Below are 22,265 nucleotides of genomic sequence, written 5' to 3' on the forward strand. Positions count from 1 at the left end.
TCAATGAATTATAAAAAAAAAACTTTGTTAAATTTATTTTAATAAAAAAAAAAAATGTTCTATTTAAACAAATGTTTTACAATTGATAATTAAAATTTGCATTTAAAAAAACTATAAAATTTACCAAATTGAAAAATACATAATTTGCAACATTAAATTTCAGTTTGAATCGCTTCAGTGACTACAATACATCATATATATGTATATATTTGTGTATTGCATATGTCACTATGGTAACGCGCATGGGGTCTGAAAATAGTATAAACCTACGTCAACTTTATATACTTTTAAAAATCGGTCAAAGACCTTAAAAGCTAATAATAACTAAAACGAAGAATAAATTTAAACAAATTGTATAAATATATTATTTTGTAAATAATTATTAATAACAAAATGGTCGCCGTCGATTGGGATCGTGTATTATCAATAAATCCACTGTCATTAAAAGATGAAGAAATTGAGGATCTTTATCCAATGGTTGTAGAATGCGATGCAGAGGAAATAAATAACATACATAACCTACAAGTTTTATTTAAAATTTCTCAAGAAATTTTACAAATTAAAGACAGTCAGGTAAATTTTTTCACTTTTATTATTATTATTATTATTATTTATTTTTATTTATTTACATTTTTTTAGAAATTTATATCATATAAAATATAATAAAAAAAATATTTTTTTATTTTTAATTATAAAATATAAACAACAGATATATATTAAAATTATATATTATATATTAAATTATATAATATATATTAAAATTTAAAATTATTGTTAAAATTATAATAAATCTAGAAAAAATAATTTACATTTTATAGTTGACAAATATGAATTTTAAAAATGTGTGATATAATAATTTAATTATTTAATAATTGTTTATTTAATTATTTTATTATAATATACATTATACAATTATTTTATTTTTCTTCGTTTATGTTTTATGTTTAAAAGTGACGATTTATTTTCTGATGTTGAAAATCTTTCAAATTTTATTTTTCATCCACAATTTTTTAAAACATTTTTTATAATCTTTATGAAATAAATAATTATTTAAAATTATTATTATTATTATTTATTATTTAATTATTTTAAATTTCAATTTTTTTAAAAAGATATTATTTTTAAAAAATATTTTTAAATATTCAAAAGTTGTTAATATAACCAATTTTGGAAATATATACAAAAAAAAAAATTAGTTAACTAAATTATTAGTTTATAAATTTTTTAATATAACTCGAATTTTCTGAAAAAATAAAAATTTGAATTTTTCTCATACTTTTTTATTGTTATTTTCCATCGATAATTTTTTTTTAAATTCACTTTTCATGATTTTATTGAAATAAATATAATTATATTAATAAAATTTTATGAATTTTGAAAATTTTCAATTTTTGAAATAATAAAATTTCTTAGATATTGCACGCAAAAAAATCTTCACTTAGATCAGCGATATGTTTCACTGAAACAGTGAAAGTTTTCGCTACTCTAGAGAAATATATCGCTGTACCAGAGAAATTTATCGCTGTTCCAGATAAAGATTTTTTGCGTGTAGAAAATAATTCTAAAATTATCAAAAAAAAACTATTTAAAAAAAAAAAAAAATTCTAAAATATTACGAAATAATTTATTAAAATTTTAATAATACAGAATAATTATATTTAAAGAATAAAATAAACAATAAATTGGTGTCTATAATTTAATTTTTTTGTAATTCCACTTATTTATTTATTTATCTAAATAAATATTTTAAAAAAACGTAAATTTTGACGAGTTAAAATTGTACTGAATTCTTCTTAAGATTCTAAACAAAACAAATTAAAGAATAATAAATTTTTTTCCTCTAAAGGATTTGAAAATAAAATGAGATTTAAAAAATAAGAATTTATTTAATCAATTACATATTGAGTATATAATTGAAGGGTAGAATGACAAAAGGGGTCAAGCGCCAATTCACTGTTTTTACAGGAAGTAAAAAAAACATTTTTAAAAATTTTGCAGGTCATTTAAAAAAAAACTGAGAAAACCGTTTCGATATATTAGTATGTTTTAATAAATAAACAACAATTTGTTGAAATTAACCTACATATTAACGATAAAATTAAAAAAAACTGTGGTTCCTTGAGGTTATATCAACTGCGCACATTTTCTTTAAGCATTAATTATAAAAAAAATATACAGTTTAAAGAAAAACTGGAAAATTAGTTTCTTTCTATGGAATCGACGAAATTAATAGAAAAAAAAATTCCTTTAAAAAATTGTTTGTTTTCAAGAAAATTACGAATTAATTGCTTGCTTTGGAATTGAGCAATACTTTCATCTTTAAATTCAATTGTTCACTTAGTATAATCATAAAAATATTTAAAAATTAATAACAATAAAATGATTTTAAAATTGTTTAAAATTGAAAATATATTATTATTATTATTAATTTTATTAATTAAAATAAAATAAAATTAAAATAAAATTAAAATAAAATATTAAAATAAAACCTAAAAAATAATATTTTTGATCAAAATTGAACACCGCTTTCTTTTGTTTTTCAATCAGGTTGCAATAAAGTAAATTTGAGGCTATTTTATTAATTTAATTTTTATTAAAAACTGATTTAAATACGCAATAAAAAAGGAAATCCTTCTACAGAAATGTGTAAATGAATTTTCTTGATTTTTTTATGCAAAAACCTCATTTTCGATAAATTGGCGCTTGACCCCTTTTGTCATTCTACCCTTCAATTAAGTATAAATTATTATTTTTTATAAATAATAAATAAAAATTCTATAGTGTTGAATATTTTTGCAGATTGAATCACTTATAATTGAATGTGATGAATTGAGGGAAAAAAATCTCATGGAGAAAGAAACTTCTCCTTCAAAACAAAAGTCAGGTAAGTAAGAAAAATAAAATTAATTTTTAAAAGTGAAATTTAAAATTTTTGAAAAAATTTGTCAAATTCTTTTCAAGTTTAAATAAAAAAAAAAAAATAATTTTTAAATATTTATAAATTAATTTAGGGAGAAAATTGGAAGCCACCGATGAAAGTGGAATCGATTCCCAGGTAATGTAAAATTATTTTATTTAAATTTTTATTTATAAATAAATATATTAAATTTAAAAATAAAATTAAAAAAATTAAATTTTTTTTATATGTATTCCCAATCAGCGTGATTCTGGATATGAAGAGAATGTTCAGGAAATGTTACGCGAGAAGAATAGTAAAATTGAAATTCTCATGCAAGAACTTGAGGTATATTAATTAATATTAATTTTTTCTCAATAATTAATATATTTTATTATTTTAATCAGAGGAATTCTTTCTGAAATGTCTCAGTCAAAAATTAAAAATTATTGAATTATTATTATTAATTAATTAATTATTATTTATTTATTTGGAACATAACGGGACATGCCCTTTCGTACAAAAGTATTAATTATTATTATTATTTTAGTTTAATAAATTGTTACCCTACGTAAGGATATAAATCACCAAAAAATATTACACATTTTTTTAAAATTAAATAAATATGTAAAAATGAAGATTTTCTTTTCCCTTGAAAAATTTTCAGAAAAAAATTGTAAAGAAAGCGTAAAATTTTTTTTTAGAGGAAAAATTTACGAAAGTTTCAAACAAAACCAATAATATTTAATTTTTTACTGAAATATTTGAGAAAAAATGGAAAAAAATTCTACATTTTAAATTATGTTGTAAAAAATATTTTTTGTAAAATAATTTAGAGTTTAGAACATGACAACACTATTTTGAAAGAAAACTTAACATTACTAAAAGAAGAAATGGAAGATGCGACAGAAAAAATGAATGAAATGACAGATGAATTGACATCTCTTCAAGACAATATAAATATTTATAAAGGTACTTTTTTTTATTTATTTCTCTTTTTAAAATACCTTTTTTAAATTCAAGTTTGATTTTATTTTTTTTTTTAAATTAAATATTTTTTTCCAGACAAATCAGTACAATTAGAATTTGAAAATAAGGCGCTAGTAACACAAATTGAAGAATTGTCATCTCAACAAGTGGAAAGAGATAAACTTATCGATGATTTTGGTTTAGCTATTGACGCCAGAATTATTGAATGGAAAGTAAGTGTATAATAAATTAAATCAATTCTCAAATTTCAATTTTTCTATAATAATTAAATTGTGTTTAAATATTAAAAAGTTTTTATTTGATCATCTTTAGCATTTTTTTTTCTTGCATTTTAGAAAAAAATTTTAAAAAATGATTCATTTATATATATTTACAGAGTATCCTCGATGAAAAAGATGTAGAAATTGCACAATTAAAAGAAAATTTATCACAAACACGGATGCAAACGTCGACAACTCATAAAAATAAAAAATCATCAAAGATTGAAAGTTTAAGTGAAGAGATTGATCATCGGGATAAAATAATATTAGAATTGCAAAGTAAACTTTCTGAAGCTGTGACTGAAATTAATGAAAGTTGTTCAGTCATTGAAAAATTAAAAACTGATTCACAATCGTAAGTTTAATTCGATATATTTATTCACAATTTTCAGAAAACATGAACAATTTTAATAATTATATTTTTTTATTTTTTTTATTTAATAATATATTCAAAATTTATTTTTCAATATTAATTAATTATTAATTAAATTAAAGAGTTTTTTTTTTACTTAACAAATTTGTTCAACAGAACTGAAGGATCGAGGAAGAAAAGAGATCAACGTGATTTACTAAAAAAATATCAATCAGCAAATGAAAAAATTCAAAATCTTCAAAAATTATTGGAATCTGCTGAAAATGATGCTTTAGTAAAGAGCGAAGAAGTAAGACAATATTTATATATCTTCTTTTAATATTTAGAATTTCTTAATCACAAAATTTCTCATTTTTATTTAATTTTAGCTATGCGAAGCTCTTGTTACAATACGTAAATACCAGGATCACGACCAAGGTCTAACTGACACGCTAAATGAATTAAAAGAAGTCAAAGACCAATTAAATTATAAAAACGAATACATTCAAGATCTCGTGAACGTTATTAATAAACTGGAAATGATAAATTCACATCAGGAAGCGGAAATTATTGCCCTAAGGTGAATATTCAAATTTTTTTGGTTTTATTATATAAGAAGAAATTTTAATTTACCGAAAAAATAGAATGTTCGATTTTTCAAATATATAATTAAGAAAAAATCAATTTCTTTGACTTTTTCTTTGATATAAAGAAAATTTATTTGTTTCAAAGAAATTATCTTTGATTAAAAAAAAAAAACTGATACCAGTCTCAAAAATCAGACTCCAAAAACCTCTACATTGCAACTTTGAAGCAAATCCGATCAATTTTAAAAAATTCTTTCGCCATTTTAGGTCCGCCATTTTTAATTTTGAAAAACTGATGCCAGATTCGAAATCAGAGAAAAAATTTTCCTCTTTATTGAATCCAATATTTTGAATGTTAAAAATCTAATGTCAGATTCGTAAGCAGCGGCCCGATAATTTTTTAATAACGAGTTTCAAGCGATTTCGATTAATTTTTGAAAATTCTTTCGACATATTATGTCCGCCATTTTGAATTTTGAAAAACTGATTGCAGATTCGAAATCTGAGATCCTAAAAACCCCTTCTAAAATCCAATCAATTTTTTAAAAAAATTTCCTCATATTATGTCCGTTATTTTGAATTTTGAAAATCTAATATCAGATTCGTAGTCAACGACCTCGAAAACCACTTAGCAACGAGTTTCAAGAGAATTCAATTAATTTTGAAAATTATTTTCGCCATATTAGGTTCGCCATTTTTAATTTTGAAAAACTGTCAACGAATTTATAATCAGCGATTTTGAAACCCCTCCGAGCAACGAGTTTCAATCAAATTTAATTAATTTTTCAAAAATTTCTCCATATTTAATCTGTCATTTTGATAAAGAATTATTTCATTTAAAAAAAAAAAAATTAATTTTATTTACAAAAAACATTTTATTTTAGAGAAAAGCTTGATATGCCAGAAGAAGAAGTAATTGCAGTTGATCATATTATCAAAAGAAGACAAGAAGAACGAAAAAAAGTTCAAGAAAGTGAACATATCAACAGAGTGTTAAAGGAAGAAAATTTGGAACTTAAATCAGATGTGAGTTGCTCAAAATAAAATTACCACTAAATATTTTCATTATGACAAAAAATTTTAGAAATGTTTTAAAATGAATTCCAAAATGTTAGAAAATATTTATAAAAAGATTTGCAAAAAAAAAACTCGCTACCGATTAAAATCTGTAAAAAAAATTCATTGACCCACATGTGCACAAAATTTCGATTTTTAATTAAATTCATCTCTTTAATTTCACAATTCTTTTTCTTTCAGATAAGAACATTAAGGTACAAATTAAAAAAATTATCAACAAAATTTGTGGGACAATATGGTACGTCACTTAAATCGGATACAATTGATAATCCAGCAGGATCATCGCAAAGTTTACAGAAATCCGAAGAAGATTGGTTTACCGAGAGGGATAAAGATTTGTTTGCCGATAAAATAGAAATGAATAAAATGAAAGAGGATGTACAATTTTTCATTGATGAAAATTCAGCGCTTAGAAAAGGAATGCATGAAATATTGGACAGTATTCGCAATCAAGATGGTAAAAAGCAAAACAAAAAATTTTATTATAATTTCAAAATTAATTTTCGATAATTTCAACAGAGGTAGCATTGAATTTTAAACAATAATAAATTAAAAACATTACAATTTTTTTTTTAAAGGCAAAAGTTCGGTGCAAATTCAATCGGAGACATTGGAAAGATTACTTGAAGCTTTGGACATAAGACATTTGGCAGGATGGTATCATCCAGCTATGAGGATGCAGGAACAATTAAATGTTATCCAGGGAGTTAATTCCGAGTTGAGAGTACAACTTAGAGAATTTAGGTAAACATTTAAAAAAAATAAATAAATAAATAAAATACAGAAAAAAATATAGAATTTAATGTAGGACAAAGAATTTAATAATCAGAACATTTTTTTCCCCAACAGAAATGAGGCGAAACGTAAAGACATTATGTTGCAACAGGCAGGTGTTCAATCACCCAAAGAAGTATCAAAAGTCGAAGATTCAGAAACGGAGAAAGCAAAAGTAAACGTTTCCGAAATGGAAGAATTACAGGAAGCATATCAAAATGAAATCGAAGAATGGCAAAAACAAACGGATTTACTCAAACAAGAAAAATCTGATCTTAAAGAAACGATTCTTAAATTTGAAGTAAAAATTCAAGAATACGAGAACAATTGGAAACTCTTAAATCTAAGCGATGATGATATACGCATTGCACTTGATGCAAAAAGTAAAGAATATGTCGAAATCACAGGACAACTATCCCTAGCTAATAGAAAATGTCTTATTCTCGAAGAACAATTAAGCAGAGAATCAACAAAATTATATCTAGCTCAAAAAGAAGCAATAGCTAAAGAAAGCTGTCTACAAAGACATTTAGTAGACTCCGAGAAACGTTTGAAACTTTTGGAAAATCATATTTCAATGCTACAAAGTAATTTATTAAATTCAATAAGTGTTTTACAATACAATGAATTAAATGAAAAATATGTCGAATGCAATATGAAACTTCATGCAATGCTTGAAGATCGTATGCAACAAAGAGTTAAACATCAAACAAAATTAGAGGAAAAAATACAAAATTCAGAAAAAATTGATGCCGAATCATTAAAGTTAATAGACAATGATTCAAGTCAATTAGCAGAAATTAAAATTAAACTTCACGATGAACAACAACGCGCCGATCGTTTATCGCAATTGTATGATAAATCGCGTAAACAATTGACACAAATTGAAGTCGATTTTAGTCGAGCGACTGCATTAAATTCCGAATTAAGAGATCAACTTATACAATTACATCAAACACTCACTAATGAAATGAAATTGCAAAATATACAACAACCTGACGTTGATGAAATATTAAATGATCATCAAAAACGAATAAATATATTGCAAATTGAAAATAAAAATCTTAAACAAATGAATGATATATCAAAAGAAGAGGCACAAATGCAATATACGATAAATTCATTAAAAACCATTGAATTAGATAGTTTGCGTCATCAAATTTTAGATTTACAAGCAATTAGTGAGGATAAGGAAACAATTGCTAGACTAGGTTTTGAATTGACAAATTGCCGTTCATTGGAAATGGAATTGAGAAAAAAGAAAGATATGCTGGATAATAATTTATTGGAATTAAATCAAGAAATTGAAGAATCAAGAAAGTCAAACGAAGAAATAAGAAAACAATTGCAACAGTATCGTGAACAATCGAAAAATCGATGCCAGTAAGAATTTATAGGGTGTTTAGTGGTAGTTGAAATCCTTGAAATTTTTGAAAAATCCTTGGTTTTTTTTTTGATCTTTCAAATTCCTTGAATTTTGAAAATAATTTGTTACAATGACAATCGGATTGTTAATATAGAACTAACAAATCTGGTTTCTTGTTGACAAAAAAAATTTTCATTCATTACAAAAACTTTTTTTTAAAATTCCTAACATTTATTTATTTTTACAAACGAAACAAAGATCTCGATTTTTTATTATAAATCCTAATTTTTTTCAAAACTCGAAAATTTTTTCGATTTATTTTCAAATTTTTTTTTCTGATACTTTTTATCATCTTAACTTTTTATTATTAAAAATTCTCGTTTTTGAAGCGATTTTTCCCTCAAATTTTCATTTTTTTTTACAATTCATAAAATTTTTATATATATTTATTTACTTTTACAAACTAATCAGAAATTTTCAATTTTTCCGTAAATTCTCCTTTTATTCTGAAAATTTATTTTATATTTATTTTTATTCTTATTTTTTGAAAATCCAAAAATTTATTTATTTAGTTTTATAAACTAGCCCAAAATTCGCAATATTATCTCAATTTCTCCTTTTATTTTGAAAATTTATAAAATCCTCGATTTCGATGTACAAATTTCCTAAAATTTAATTTCTCTTCATTTTTTTAAAAAAAAATATCATGTTTTTTATTCTTCAAATTCTCTTAATTGGAATTTCTAAAAAAATCTATTTTTCTTTTAATTTCTTCTATTTATTTTCTTGAATTTTTAGTTTCCTTTCATTTTTCTAAAATTCTCGTTTTTTAAAACATTTTTCTATTTTTATTCTTATTTTTTGAAAATACAAAATCTTTTTTATTTAATATTGCAAACTAACCCAAAATTCTCAATTTTCCTGACAAATATTCCTTTTTTTTGTGAATTTCTAAAATTCTTAATTTTTCTTTCAAAATTTCTCTTGTATTTCCTTAAATTTTTTATTTTCTTTTTTCAAATTGTAGAGTTTTTTTTTTTTTTTTATGTTTTCATCAAACTATTCGTGTTTTAAATTTTTTCTTCAATTTCTCCTTTTATTTAAAAAAAAATTCTTAAAATTTATTTATAATTAAATTTTTTAATTCTAAAACTGTTAAATGCAAATTTTTTTTTAGCAAATTTTTTATTATTAATAATTAAAACAAATTTGGGGAAATGCTTAGTATAAATCAGGGAAAAGTCAAGTATTTTTTTCGGGAAGTTATTTATCACCATGTAATAATAAAATTGTTGAGAAAACAAAAAATTTTATATAAAAAAATCTGATTCTTAACAAATTCATTTTTCTCCAGAACATGCTTTAAATAGTAAAATTGTTCATGCTTTTATTTCTACTCATTCATTTTATATTTATTCAGAAAAACTAAGAAACAAAACTCTTACTTTATTATAAATGAAAAATATTTCCATAGTTTCTACGCCAAAAGTTGACCTTGAAAAAAATTATTTTAGACCATGAAAAAACTTTGAAAAGTCCTTAAATTTTTTTTTTTTTTTTGAAAACTTGCTGAAAAATTTATAAAATTTTATTTTCTAAAACAGATAAATATTTACAAAAAAAAAATTTCTTTCAGATCCTACATTGAAATGATGCGATTTTTACAACGACAATACGCTGGTTCAACATCATTAACTGCTTTGGAACGATATGAGTCAAATCTAACAAAATTAATAACAGATCGTGAGGAATGTTATAAATTATCTCAAGAGGCAAAAGAAGAAAATGAAAAAGTCAAACTTCAACACGAAATACTTTCTAATCGTTTGCAAATAGTTGAACAATTGAAAGATATTTTAGAACAACAAATTGGAAGTCCAGATGTACAAAATTTAATGCAACGATTTTCCGAGGAATCACAACGTTTTCTTAGCGTAAGTATATAATTTTTATTTACAACAAATTCAAAGTAATAAGCAAACATATAAGATTAATTAATTTTTTTTTATTATTTTAGGATTTAAAATATAAACGACAAATTTCTCATCTTGAATATGAATTGGAAACAGCAAACAAAAAACTTCTAGAATATGAAACAACAGTAACATCAATGGAATTTGAAATGTTAAATATGCAAAAAATTTGGAAAGAAAAAACAAATCGCGAAAATATTGTACAACAAAAGAATAATGAAATTTTGATTTCACAACAAGAAATAATTCCCGAAGAAGAAGTGGATATTACTTTTGAAGAGTCGCCAAAAAAAGATGAAGTGAAAAATGGAAATCTAAAAGTAAATAAAGAAAATAAAATAGAATCTAAAGAAGATGTTGAAAAGAAATTAAAAATAATTTCTAATTCGACACAAACGGAAATAATTAATAAACGTTCGATTGATGTACAATGTGAATTAAAAATTCATCATCAAGAATCAGAGAGTACAAAAGTAACAAATGAATTAATTCTAGATGAAAACAAACAAGTGGATAGAGATGATAATATTCATAGTTTTCATAAGGAACAACTTAACAAAGCACTGGCACTCGCTTCTGAAAGATCGGCAATTATTTCCAAATATGAATCACAAATCACTGAATATCAGGCGAAAATTAATTCTCTAACATTAAATATCGAAGAGAAAGATGTGAAAATTATTGATAGAGATAAAATTATAGAACAATTGAAAAATGAATCTAATATTCCAAATACTTGTAGATCTGATAATGAGGCATTGAATTCAACAATAAATACTTTACAAAAATTAATAAGTCAAAAGGAAGAAACAATTGCAAGATATCAATTGTTATTGAAGGAAGATAGAGATGAGCATGGTAAAGTTGCAAGTATTTTGCAAGAAGAAATTAAACATCTTCAGGAAAAAATTGCAATTTATGAAAAAGAGGATAATATTAGGTGAATATATTTAGAACTCGTTTTTTAAGGACATTTTAAGTAGATGAATTGAAAATTTTTTAAATTTCTAATTTTAAATACACTATGTTTAAAATAATTTTTTTAAATCATTGGCTTTTTTTTTAAGACAAGTGAATGAAATTCCGGAAAGAGATGACAAACCAGAGAAAGAAGACTCTGTGAAGGAAAATTTAACTAAAGACTATGATTCAATAGTTGATAGTGCAAGACTTAAGGAAAAAATTTTAATGCTCGAAGGAGATTTAAAAGCTGCTAGGGAACTTGGACAACGTTGGCATCGATTGGCTGAGGATAGATTGAGTCATATTGATGCCATGAGAACAAGGTATTTAATTCCTGCTGAATGTGAAGAGATATATAAATTCTATCTCTTTTAATATTTTTTTTGATCTCTTTTTATCTTCTTCTATCTATTTTTTTGTCTCTTACTATCTATCTATATCTTTTTTCTTTTTATATCTTATCTTTTTGTCATTTTCTATTTCTTTTTATCTCTTTCTATTACTTTCTATCTATTTCTATCTATTTCTATCTATTTCTATCTCTTTATATCTCTTTCTGTCTCTTTCTGTCTCTTTCTATCTATTTCTATTTATTTCTATCTCCTTCTATCTCTTTTTGATTTTTTCTATCTAGGGTAAGTGTACCAATTACGGCGAGTGCACCAATTACGGCGCGTTTATAAAAAATAACTATTATTACCATTATATTTAATATAACTGTTGCCAAATGATTAAAAAAAATTATTTCAATTTTTTTTTATACAATTACTTATAAAGATGCACATTTAAACAATTATTAATTTAATTATTTGAGATCAAATTTTTTTCCCCGCCGCAATTGAAACATTTTTAAGATTTCCATTGGCTCCAATTTCGGCGGGCAAAGTATCTTCAAAATACACGTAATTTTGGTCACCGAAATTGATACACCGAAACTGATACAAACGCGCCGCAATAGAAAATTACGGTATTGGTTTTAATTTCTCATATTTGTTTAAATAATCGATTTTTATAAAGTTAAAATTTTTTTTTAATATCTTAATAACATAAGCTTTTAGTTTAATAAGTCTTAAATTGAGTTTATAAAATAAAAATGTCGAATTTTCTATTTCAAAGATGTTTTGACTCGAATCGCGCCGCAATTAGTACATTTACCCTATTTCTATCCATTTCTATATTTTTGAATTTATTTCTATCTCTTTTAGATTTTTTCTATCTCTCTACATATTTTTTCTTTTAAGTTCTTAACTCTTTATCTCTTTCTGTATCCTTCTATTTATTTCCATCTTTATTTCAATCCCTTTTTATATTTCGTTATCTCTTTCTATATATTTCTATTTATTTTTATCTCCTTCTATCTCTTTTTGATTTTTTTTTCCATCTCTCTACATATTTTTTGTCTTTTTATGTCTTTATCTCTTTCTATATCCTTCTATTTCTTTCTATCTATGTCTATCTATTTCTATCTCTGCCTATCCCTTCTTATCTCTCGTTATCTCTATCAATCTTTTTCTATATCTCTCTATATCTTTTTTTCTATATATCTCTAAATCTCTTGATCTCTTTCTATCTCTTTTTACATATTTCTATCTATTTCAATCAATTTCTTTCAATTTTTATCTCTTTTTATCTATTTCGATATTTTTCTATCTGTTTTTATTTCTTACTATCTCTTTCTTTCTGATTCTAATTATTTCTGTTTCTTTCTATCTCTTTTTATCTCTTTATTTTCATGTGGAGCGACTCCACGTCAAGTGATCGCACTGTTTTTTGTTATTTTAGTAAATTTTTATGAAATTGATAATTTGGGTTCTTTTAAGGGTTAAAATAAGAAATCCCAAGTATTTTTAAAAAATTCAAAATAATTTTCAAAATATTGCAAATATAAATTTTTTGTAATTTTTTTTTTTTGATTTATTATAATATTCGCAAATTTTAACCAATTATGATGAATTTTTTTTTAAATTACTCGTAATTAAATGCTCTAACATGAAAAAAATATTTTAAAAAAATTATACAATTTTTATTGTTTAAATAAATAGAAAAGTATAATACTAAATAATTTTTTCTCGAAAACTATGAAACATACCATCTTTTTCAAGGTAACAACCCAAGAAGCACGTAATATATCCTCAATATCAAGGTAAGAGATGAGATTCGTGAGATTCGTAATATAACGCTGTAATATTACAGTAATCTTACAGTGATCTTAAAATGTCCGCCTCAAGGTAATATTACCGGGAATATTACTGTAATATTAACTGTAATATTACAGTAATATTAACGGTAATATTACAGTAATATTACAGACTGATTTGAGTTATTCATAAAGCATAAAAAACCTAAATATATTATAAGTCAATTTGGCTTGTTGGTAAAACTCTGGACTCGTGTGCTTTGAGTTCGGGGTTCGATTCCCTGGATGGGTAGATTTTTTTCGTAAAGAAATGTTCCCATAATATTACTGTAATATTCTCTTGTAATATTACCTTAATATTACGGTATAATATTACTGCAATATTACTGTAATATTACCTTAATATTAGCGCGTAATATTACAGTAACATTACCGGTAATATTACCTTGAGGCGGACATTTTAAGATCACTGTAAGATTACTGTAATATTACAACGTTATATTACGAATCTTACATGTAATATTACCTTGATATTGAGGTTTTATTACGTGCTTCTTGGGAATTAAAATTTTATAATTTTTTAAAAAATATTTTTTTCATAAAAGAGCATCTAATAAATCCAAAAAATAAAAATAAAATAAATTTATATTTGCAATATTTTGAATTTTTCAAAAATACTTGGGATTTCTGATTTTAACCCTTAAAAGAACCCAAATTATCAATTTCATTACCAAAATAACAAAAATTAGTGCGATCACTTCATGTGGAGTTGCACTGTGCAAATTTTAATTATATTCTGTCCTTCACTCAATCCTCTTGTAGTAAATTTCAATCTCTTTCTTCCTTTTTGTTGGTGGCTCGCTCGGTACTTTAATAATTTCTTAAGTTATTTCTATTTTTTATATAACACCTTCCGACACGATTTTTGACCCACAAAAAAATCCAATATTTTCGGAAACTAGGACCCCCTAAAAAAATACACGTGTCTGGCCGTTTTGCTAGATCAAGTCGTTTGTGGTTTTTATGGGTGAAAACAACCTCTAAATGAAAAGTGACAAGATATCTTTTAAAAATTATATTAATTTTTTATAAAACTTGGTATCTGGTGGTTTTCGGGGTCGCTAATTATTAATCTGATGTCAGATTTTCAAAATTTAAAATGGCGGATCCAATATGGCGATCAAATTTTTAAAAAGTTATTAATTTTGCTTCCTCGTGGAGGAAGCTTTGTAGTCTTTTCGTTTGTAAAAATTTTCAAAGTGTCGGAAACAAATTTTTCTCTATATAGAAACATGTTATATGAGATCCTGATCAATTGTCCGGATGTATGTGTGTGTGTGTGTGTGTGGATCCCTTTTTTGTTTAGAAGATAACTTTAACAGGTTTTAATGGATTTAGATAAAATTTGGTAGACTCATTTATCATATTAATATCTCAAATCTGACCAAAGGATTTTAAAAAATACCCAAAAAAAAAATTTTATCGTCTTTTTTCCAAAAAATTTTTTTTAATCGAAAAAATTTTTAAATAGAAAAATTTAAGGTTATATATAATAAAATCGTATTCCTTACGTCAAGACAAATCGATCAGTATAATATAAAGTATAGTTTTAATTTAAATTTAAAGAATTAATGAAAATTAAAAAATCAAAAATTCACATTTTGGCTATAAAATTTTGTGATTATTTAAATTTAAGTTTATAGATAAAATAATTTTATTCCTTATATGAAAACGAATCGATATAATTGTAAATAATTATAAATTATGTATTATTTTTCATTAATATTTAGAAATTTCGGTTAAAATATGAATTTTTGATTTTTTTACTTCCATTAACTTTTTCAATTTTACTCAAATGTATAGGTACTCTAATGTTTATATTATTTTTGTATGTTTATTTCAATGTTAATGCTTTCTCCACGAGGAAGCAAATTTTTTTGCTGATCGTAAAGAGGAAGCAAAATGTTCATGTAATGAACATCTGAATTTACAACTTGTTTTATGTTATATCCGCCATTTTGAATTTTCAAATTTAACTTCAGATTTGACATCAGCGACCCCAAAAACCCCTAGATACCAAATTTTATAAAAAATTAATAACTTTTTAAAAATTTGACCGACATATTGGAACCGCCATTTCGAATTTTGAAAATCTGACATCAGATTAATAATCAGCGACCCAGAAAACCCCCAGATACCAAGTTTTATAAAAAATTAATAATTTTTAAAAGATATCTTGTCACTTTTCATTTAGGGGTTGTTTTCACCCCTAAAAACCACAAACGACTTGACCTAGCAAAAAAGTTGAATTTTGTCGGGCGGTGTAATTTTTGGTAGTGAGCTCTTATACTAGGAATAGAGAGAGATTGAGTAAAGATTAGAATAAAGTTAAAAGTTTAAGCAAAGGTGTCGCTAGTAAGAAATAAAAAGAGATAGAAAATTTTAAATATAATTGGATAAAAGAAGAGATAAAAAGAGATTAAAATTTATAGTAAAGAGGTACAGGGAGATATAAAATAAAGATAAAAATTTATAACAAGAAAATTGATTTATATTATATTAGAAAATTCTCAATATTATTCAATTTATCATAGCAGTGAAAATGTGGTGACAGAAACAATTAAAATTAGTACTAGAAGAAGATATAGATGTAAGGATAGTAAAATATAAAAATATAAAAATTTCTGTCAAAGATACAAACTTAGAGATAAAAAAGATATAAATATTACCGAATACAGAAATATAAAGAGACAAAAAGAAATAAAAAGAGATACACATCACCCGATATAGATGTATAGAAAAAGATAGAAGTTTAGAGATACAAAGATATAAAGTTTTTATACAATTTGGCTATTTGAAAAAAAATTTATTAAAAAAATACACATGAATTTTTACGTGAATTAAATGTGTATTTTGACGTGACAATTTGAAACAGGAATTAAATGTGTATTACACGTTTAAATACTCTAAAAATTTATATTTATTAAAAACAATAAAATTTTATCTTCAAGTATAATTCTACGCTTATAAATCAATTTTTCAAATAAATTTTAAGCGTGTAATTGCTTCACATGTATAATTACACGTGGAATTTAATGCTCGAAATATTATTTATGAAATATTACAAAATTACTTATACACTTTTATTTACACGTCATTCCGATTTTAATAATTGTCACGTGAAAATACACGTGTAATAATAATACGCGGAATTACACGTGTAATTTTTTCAATATTGAATAGAAAAAATTCCTATCTTTTTCTATCTCCAATAATTCTATCTCTCTTTTTATCATTTCATTTCCAGCATGGAAGATAATCAATAAATCTCAAAACTAAATTTTCTAAACTTCATATATAGCTGTAAATTTTTGATATGTGATTATATATTTTGTAAATAAAATAGATTAGAAGAACAACATAAAACAGAATTAGAGAGTTATCGTTTGGAGCTCCATAAATGGCAATGCGAAACAGTTTCATTAAGAAAAAAATTCTCAGAAAATCGTATGCAATTAGCAAAAGAGAATATTTCCATGTCTAAAGATTTACAAGAGAAGGAAAATCAAATTCAAGATTTAAGTGTTACTTGTCAGCAGTTACAGGTAGTGTTATTGAATTCCAGTTTTTTTTTTAATTTTAAAGAATATTTTAAATTGTTTGAATTTTAAAGCTAATGAGATAAAAATTTGAATTTCTTTAAGAACGAACTCGAAGTTATGGAAACAGTGGCAAATGTTCCACAAGCAAGCAATTATGATGTAAGAGAGGCAAAAATGTGTGAGACAATACATAATTCTAGTCGGGAGCAAGCTATTAATCAATCACAAACTCAATTAGATTGCCTACGTCGTCAATTGCAGGCTTTGTTGGATAAGGAAAGAATATACAAGAATCAAATTGCTGAACTTAAACAACAACAAAGTAGAAGGTGATTATAAAAATTTTTCAATTATGATTTTAAATAATTTTTTTCAAACAATTATAGTGACAATCGGGGTAATTATGCCATCTCAGGGGCTATTATACCCATTGACAGTTTTTAATGAATAAAATATATTAAAATGTTTACATATATTACGTTTATATTATCCGGTAATATTACAGTAATATTACAAAAAATTTCAAAAACCACTTAACCCCTTGGGTGTCGATGACGTGTATACACGCACATAAATTTTGAGCCCAATAATAAGACGGAATTGGCCTAAAATTTGTTACTCGGGGGGTTTTTGGGGTCGCTGCTTCCGAATTTGATGTCAGATTTACAAAATTCAAAATGTCGGATACAATATGGCGACCAAAAATTTTGAAAATTGACCATATTCGCTTGAAACTCGTTACTCGGGGGTTTTTGGGGTCGCTGATTCCGAATTTGATGTCAGAATTACAAAATTTCAAAATTCAAAATGGATACAATAATAATCACACCCATACTATGCTATTTTGAATACCCAAAACCCCTGAGTAATAATTTTTAAGAATCAGCGACCCCAAAAACCCCCAAGTAACAATTTTTAAGTATTTTTAAATAATTTTTGCCATTTTTTGAAAAAATTGTCCGCCATATTGGTTCCGCCATTTTGAATTTTTGAATTCGGATTTTAGATTCGTAATCAGTGACCCTCAAAACCCCTGAGTAATAATTTTTAAGTATTTTTAAATCATTTTTGCCATTTTTTAAAAGAATTGTCCGCCATATTGGCTCGGCCATTTTGAATTTTTGAAATCTGACTGTAGATTCGTAATTAGCGACCCCAAAAACCCCCAGGTATCAATTTTTAAGTATTTTTAAATCATTTTTGCCATTTTTTAAAAAAATTGTCCGCCATATTGGCTCGGCCATTTTGAATTTTTAAAATCTGACTTTGGAATCGTAATCAGCGACCTTAAATACCAAAGTATACACATTTGCATAAATTTTGGTCATTCAAAAATTTACTGACATTTTGGCCCCACATATGAGATTTTGGCCTCGACTGCGAAGGGGTTAAAAGTATTTGACTGATTAATCATTATTTTTTTCTGTTTTATCATAAAAAACTTTGAAATTTTTATGTATTTCAAATAAACTGGTAATATTACCATTAGACGGACATTTTAATATTACTGTAATATTTCTGTAATATTACATGCTACTTGGGCAACGTTAGTTTATCGAATTTCAAAATGGCGGATCCAAGATGGTGAACAGAAAAATCAAAAAGTTTCACTAAATTTATGAAAATAACATCTAATGGATTTTTGAATCGCTGATTTTATAAATACGTACCTAAATTTTTTTTTTTTAGGTACATGGCGACAAAAACTTTGGAAAAGAAAAATCTCCAAAGGGAAGTTCAATTAGATCGTAAAGTAAAATCTTTAGAAGAAGAATTACAAAGAACTAAGGAACAATTAAATAGAGAATCTTTAGTTCACGAAGTAAAAAAAGCGAAGGTAAAAATAGAAAAATTATATTCTTTTTTATAATTAACAAAAAATAATAAAAAACTAAATAACTAAAATCGATTTTTTTCTAAATCATAGACTGCAGAGGAATTGGCACTGTGGGAAAAACAAAAAAAATGGCAACAATTAGCTGAAAAATTAAAAGAAAAATTAAAAGAAAAAACTGATGAAGTACAAAAATTACAAATAAATCATGAGAAATTACGTTCTATTATTGCTTGCATGGAGAGAGAAAAATATTATTTAAGAAGTAAATTGAAATTAGAAAAAAGTGGAATGTCAGCTGGTTTTGAATTTTCACCAGCAGTTACCACCGTTGAATCAAATATTGTCGATGATCTTGAAAAAGAATGTAATTATTTAAAGAACAAAATTCAAGAACTCAACGAGAAATTAGAAAACAATGAAACTGAACAATTTAAATGTATAATTGAAGAACAAAAAAGACGTTTATTTGCCTTGGAAACTGTTGCTGCAGTAAGATAATTTTCAATAAATATAAAAAAATAAATCTCATCTACTTTCAAAAGTAATTTGCAAATTTTTTTTTTTCTCTTAGGGAAATACTTATGTGATAAATCAATTGGAAAAATTGGAATCAATAAAACAGACATTAGAAAAGAAAAATTTGAGATTAGAGACAGAAAATTTTCAACTTCGACTCGAAGTTGAAAAATTGAATCTCGATACTCCTGGTCTTAGAGAAAAAATCGAACATTTGGAAAAGTAAAATGTTTTAAATAATTATATTGTTTTATTAAAAAGTATTGTTCATTTCTTTTTATTGTTTTTTTTTATCTTTCTTGATAGAAAATTTAAGATTTTCAAATTGCTAATTTTCAAAATAAAAGTATATTCTATAATTTAATTTTGTAGATATGTTGAAATTTTAAAAGAAGAAAAAATTTCTGACTCCATGCCTTCATCATCAGAAAACTTTCAACAAGGATCAAATACCAAAAAAACTGTTCATGAACTTGAGAAAACACTTTGCGTTTTAAAAAGAATCATTGAGAAACTTCAGTCTGAAAATAAACGTCTTAAATCTAAAAATAGTCACCGCTTAACGCAACAGGTATATGACATTAAAATTTACTTCCAAGTTTTATCTTCTTTTTTTTTTTAAATATCTATTAACCAATAAAAATTAAATCTACATTTATTTGATAAATAAATTGAATTAATAAATATTTTAATTTTTATTATATTATATTTATAAACATTTGTAGAACTATTATAACAAATGATTGTATTATAAATTTTTCAGACAAAAATAACAACTAGAGATAGTGAATCGTCTTTAAGAAAACAATATGAATTATCAAAGCAACGTATAGTTAGTTTAGAAACTGATTTACAATTATCAGAGCAAAGAATAATTATGCTCGAGAAAAGTTTACAATTTTCTGATGATGGAAATGGAGAAATTCAAGAATTAAAATTACAGGTTGCTCATAAATCTGAACTATTGGATAAAGTTAAAAATCTATTGACTAGAGCTGCAATTAATGAAAAAGCTCTTCGACAAAAGGTATGAATAAGAATTTTTATTTTTTAAATTTTATCAAATAAATTTACATATGATTTTTCAAAATCATTTTTAATTTATAAAATAATCTCAATTTAAAATTAAAGTTTTTAAATTTAACTTTCTTTTGGAATTAGAGTACATGTTTTTTTTTTTCGTTTTTTAGGTACAACAGTTGGAAATGAGACAAACACTCAGTACAATACCAGAATGTTGTGTGACGCCGACAAATAATTAATTTAATTATGTAATATATATATATAATTGTTATAAGTATTTAATTTAATTGATTAAATAAAAACAGTTCCGATTTTTTATTCGCTAAATGTAGTAGGGGCATTCTATTTTAAAATTACACCCCTAGAAAACAATTGACAATATAAGACAATTTTTAAATAATTATTTATTCTATTTAATTAAATCAAATTATAAACTTTACGGAAATAAAAAATTGAATATTTAAGCTTCCTTTCGACATAGATTTTGTCAAAATCGGAGACAATGTGTTTTGAGATATTTAGAAGTTTAACTTTCAAACTAAATTTTTTATACTAATTAAATATACATTTAAAAAAAAAAATTTTACAATAATAATGTTTAGAAATTTCTCTTTCGAAACTACTCATTGCAAAAGTAATTTAATTTAATTAAATAGGAGAAATAATTATTTAAAAATTGTCTTATATTGTCAATTGTTTACTAGGGGAATAATTTTAAAATAGAATGCCCTAGTAACAAAACTGTTAGAAAAGTTAATTTCTTTTTTTTTTATTCAATTTAATGTCAATTTAAAAGATCAAAATAATGTTCAATGTATTTTTCAGCTTACAATTTGCGTAATATGAAATTATAAATCTGTAATTTTTTTATGTAATTAAATGTAAAATATATATATAAAAAAAAGGTTGGATTTGTTGGCAATTTATCAGAGAAATCAAGACTTTAGAATCGTACATTGTAGCAGTACATGTGAAAAATCAATCAATAATTTAAAATTACTATTATTAAATATGTGGGCTCGCATTGATTATCATTTTGTTTTTTCTGTATATACTTTCTTAATTTGTTTTTTTTTCTCCTGACCTTGCAGACTGTTATAATTTGTTTGTTTTTTTACAAAAAGTACAATTTGAGATTTTTAACATATTTTCGAACTACGAATAAACATATTTTTAACTCAATGTCTGAATTTACCATAAATATATTGTTGACATAGAATATTATTCTATCAATACAGTTCAAAGGAGTTAAAAGCAAAAAGTTTTTTTTTTCAATTTCAAAAAAGCAGTGGATATAATTTTTTACTTTTTTCAATTAATTAAATTTCAAATAATTGCAAAGTTTCGAATTTATAGGAAAAATTGTTGAAATTTTTAAGATTAAGAGTGTCGAACGGTCTCTTAAATTCGTAGGCATTTAATTATCGCCCTATAAAAACGGCACTGAATGTGAAAATGATAAACATTGATTTTAAAATACTTTTTTCTTGAAACGTGGACACTTTTTTCAAAATCGGACAAAATACCAAGGATCCTCATCTTATAAATTTCTTAAATCCAAAAGATTGTGGAAATCTATACAAAAACGCGATTATAAAATGAAAAGTAGGAAAGTAATATAATGACAGCTGCGACATTGTGCTCCCTGCATGCTTCTGCCACCTAACGGCTGCAGGACGTAATAAACCTAAAATTATATTACTTTCGTACTTTTCGTTTTACAATCGCATTTTTGTATAGATTTGCACAATCTTTCGGATTTAAGAAATTTATAAGATGAGGATCCTTGGTATTTTGCCCGATTTCGAATAAAGTGTTCGCGTTTCGAAAAAAAGTATTTTAAAATCAATGTTTACAATCCTAGAATATCGATATTCATTGTCACGAATCATGAAATTAATTTTCAATTTGA

General features: G+C 24.2%; 1 protein-coding gene across 1 annotated transcript; it reads left to right on the forward strand.

Annotated features, from left to right (window-relative positions):
• Positions 1-393: 393 nt before the first annotated feature.
• LOC127286308 (centrosomal protein of 290 kDa) lies at positions 394-20,980 on the forward strand. The gene is made up of 24 exons (XM_051312691.1): positions 394-573; positions 2,800-2,884; positions 3,012-3,055; positions 3,161-3,244; positions 3,733-3,868; positions 3,962-4,098; positions 4,263-4,501; positions 4,676-4,808; positions 4,888-5,078; positions 5,970-6,111; positions 6,343-6,619; positions 6,741-6,906; positions 7,012-8,319; positions 9,939-10,236; positions 10,320-11,215; positions 11,343-11,561; positions 16,782-16,980; positions 17,080-17,306; positions 18,667-18,814; positions 18,905-19,303; positions 19,386-19,552; positions 19,703-19,901; positions 20,094-20,357; positions 20,521-20,980. Exons 1-24 carry the CDS (start codon positions 394-396, stop codon positions 20,590-20,592), a joined length of 6,210 nt encoding a protein of 2,069 aa, XP_051168648.1. The 3' UTR covers positions 20,593-20,980.
• The last annotated feature ends 1,285 nt before the right edge of the window (positions 20,981-22,265 follow it).

This window comes from Leptopilina boulardi, unplaced genomic scaffold (assembly GCF_019393585.1).
Source record: "Leptopilina boulardi isolate dan_hultmark-lab unplaced genomic scaffold, ZJU_Lbou_2.1 LbouV2_352, whole genome shotgun sequence".
NCBI lineage: Eukaryota > Metazoa > Arthropoda > Insecta > Hymenoptera > Figitidae > Leptopilina > Leptopilina boulardi.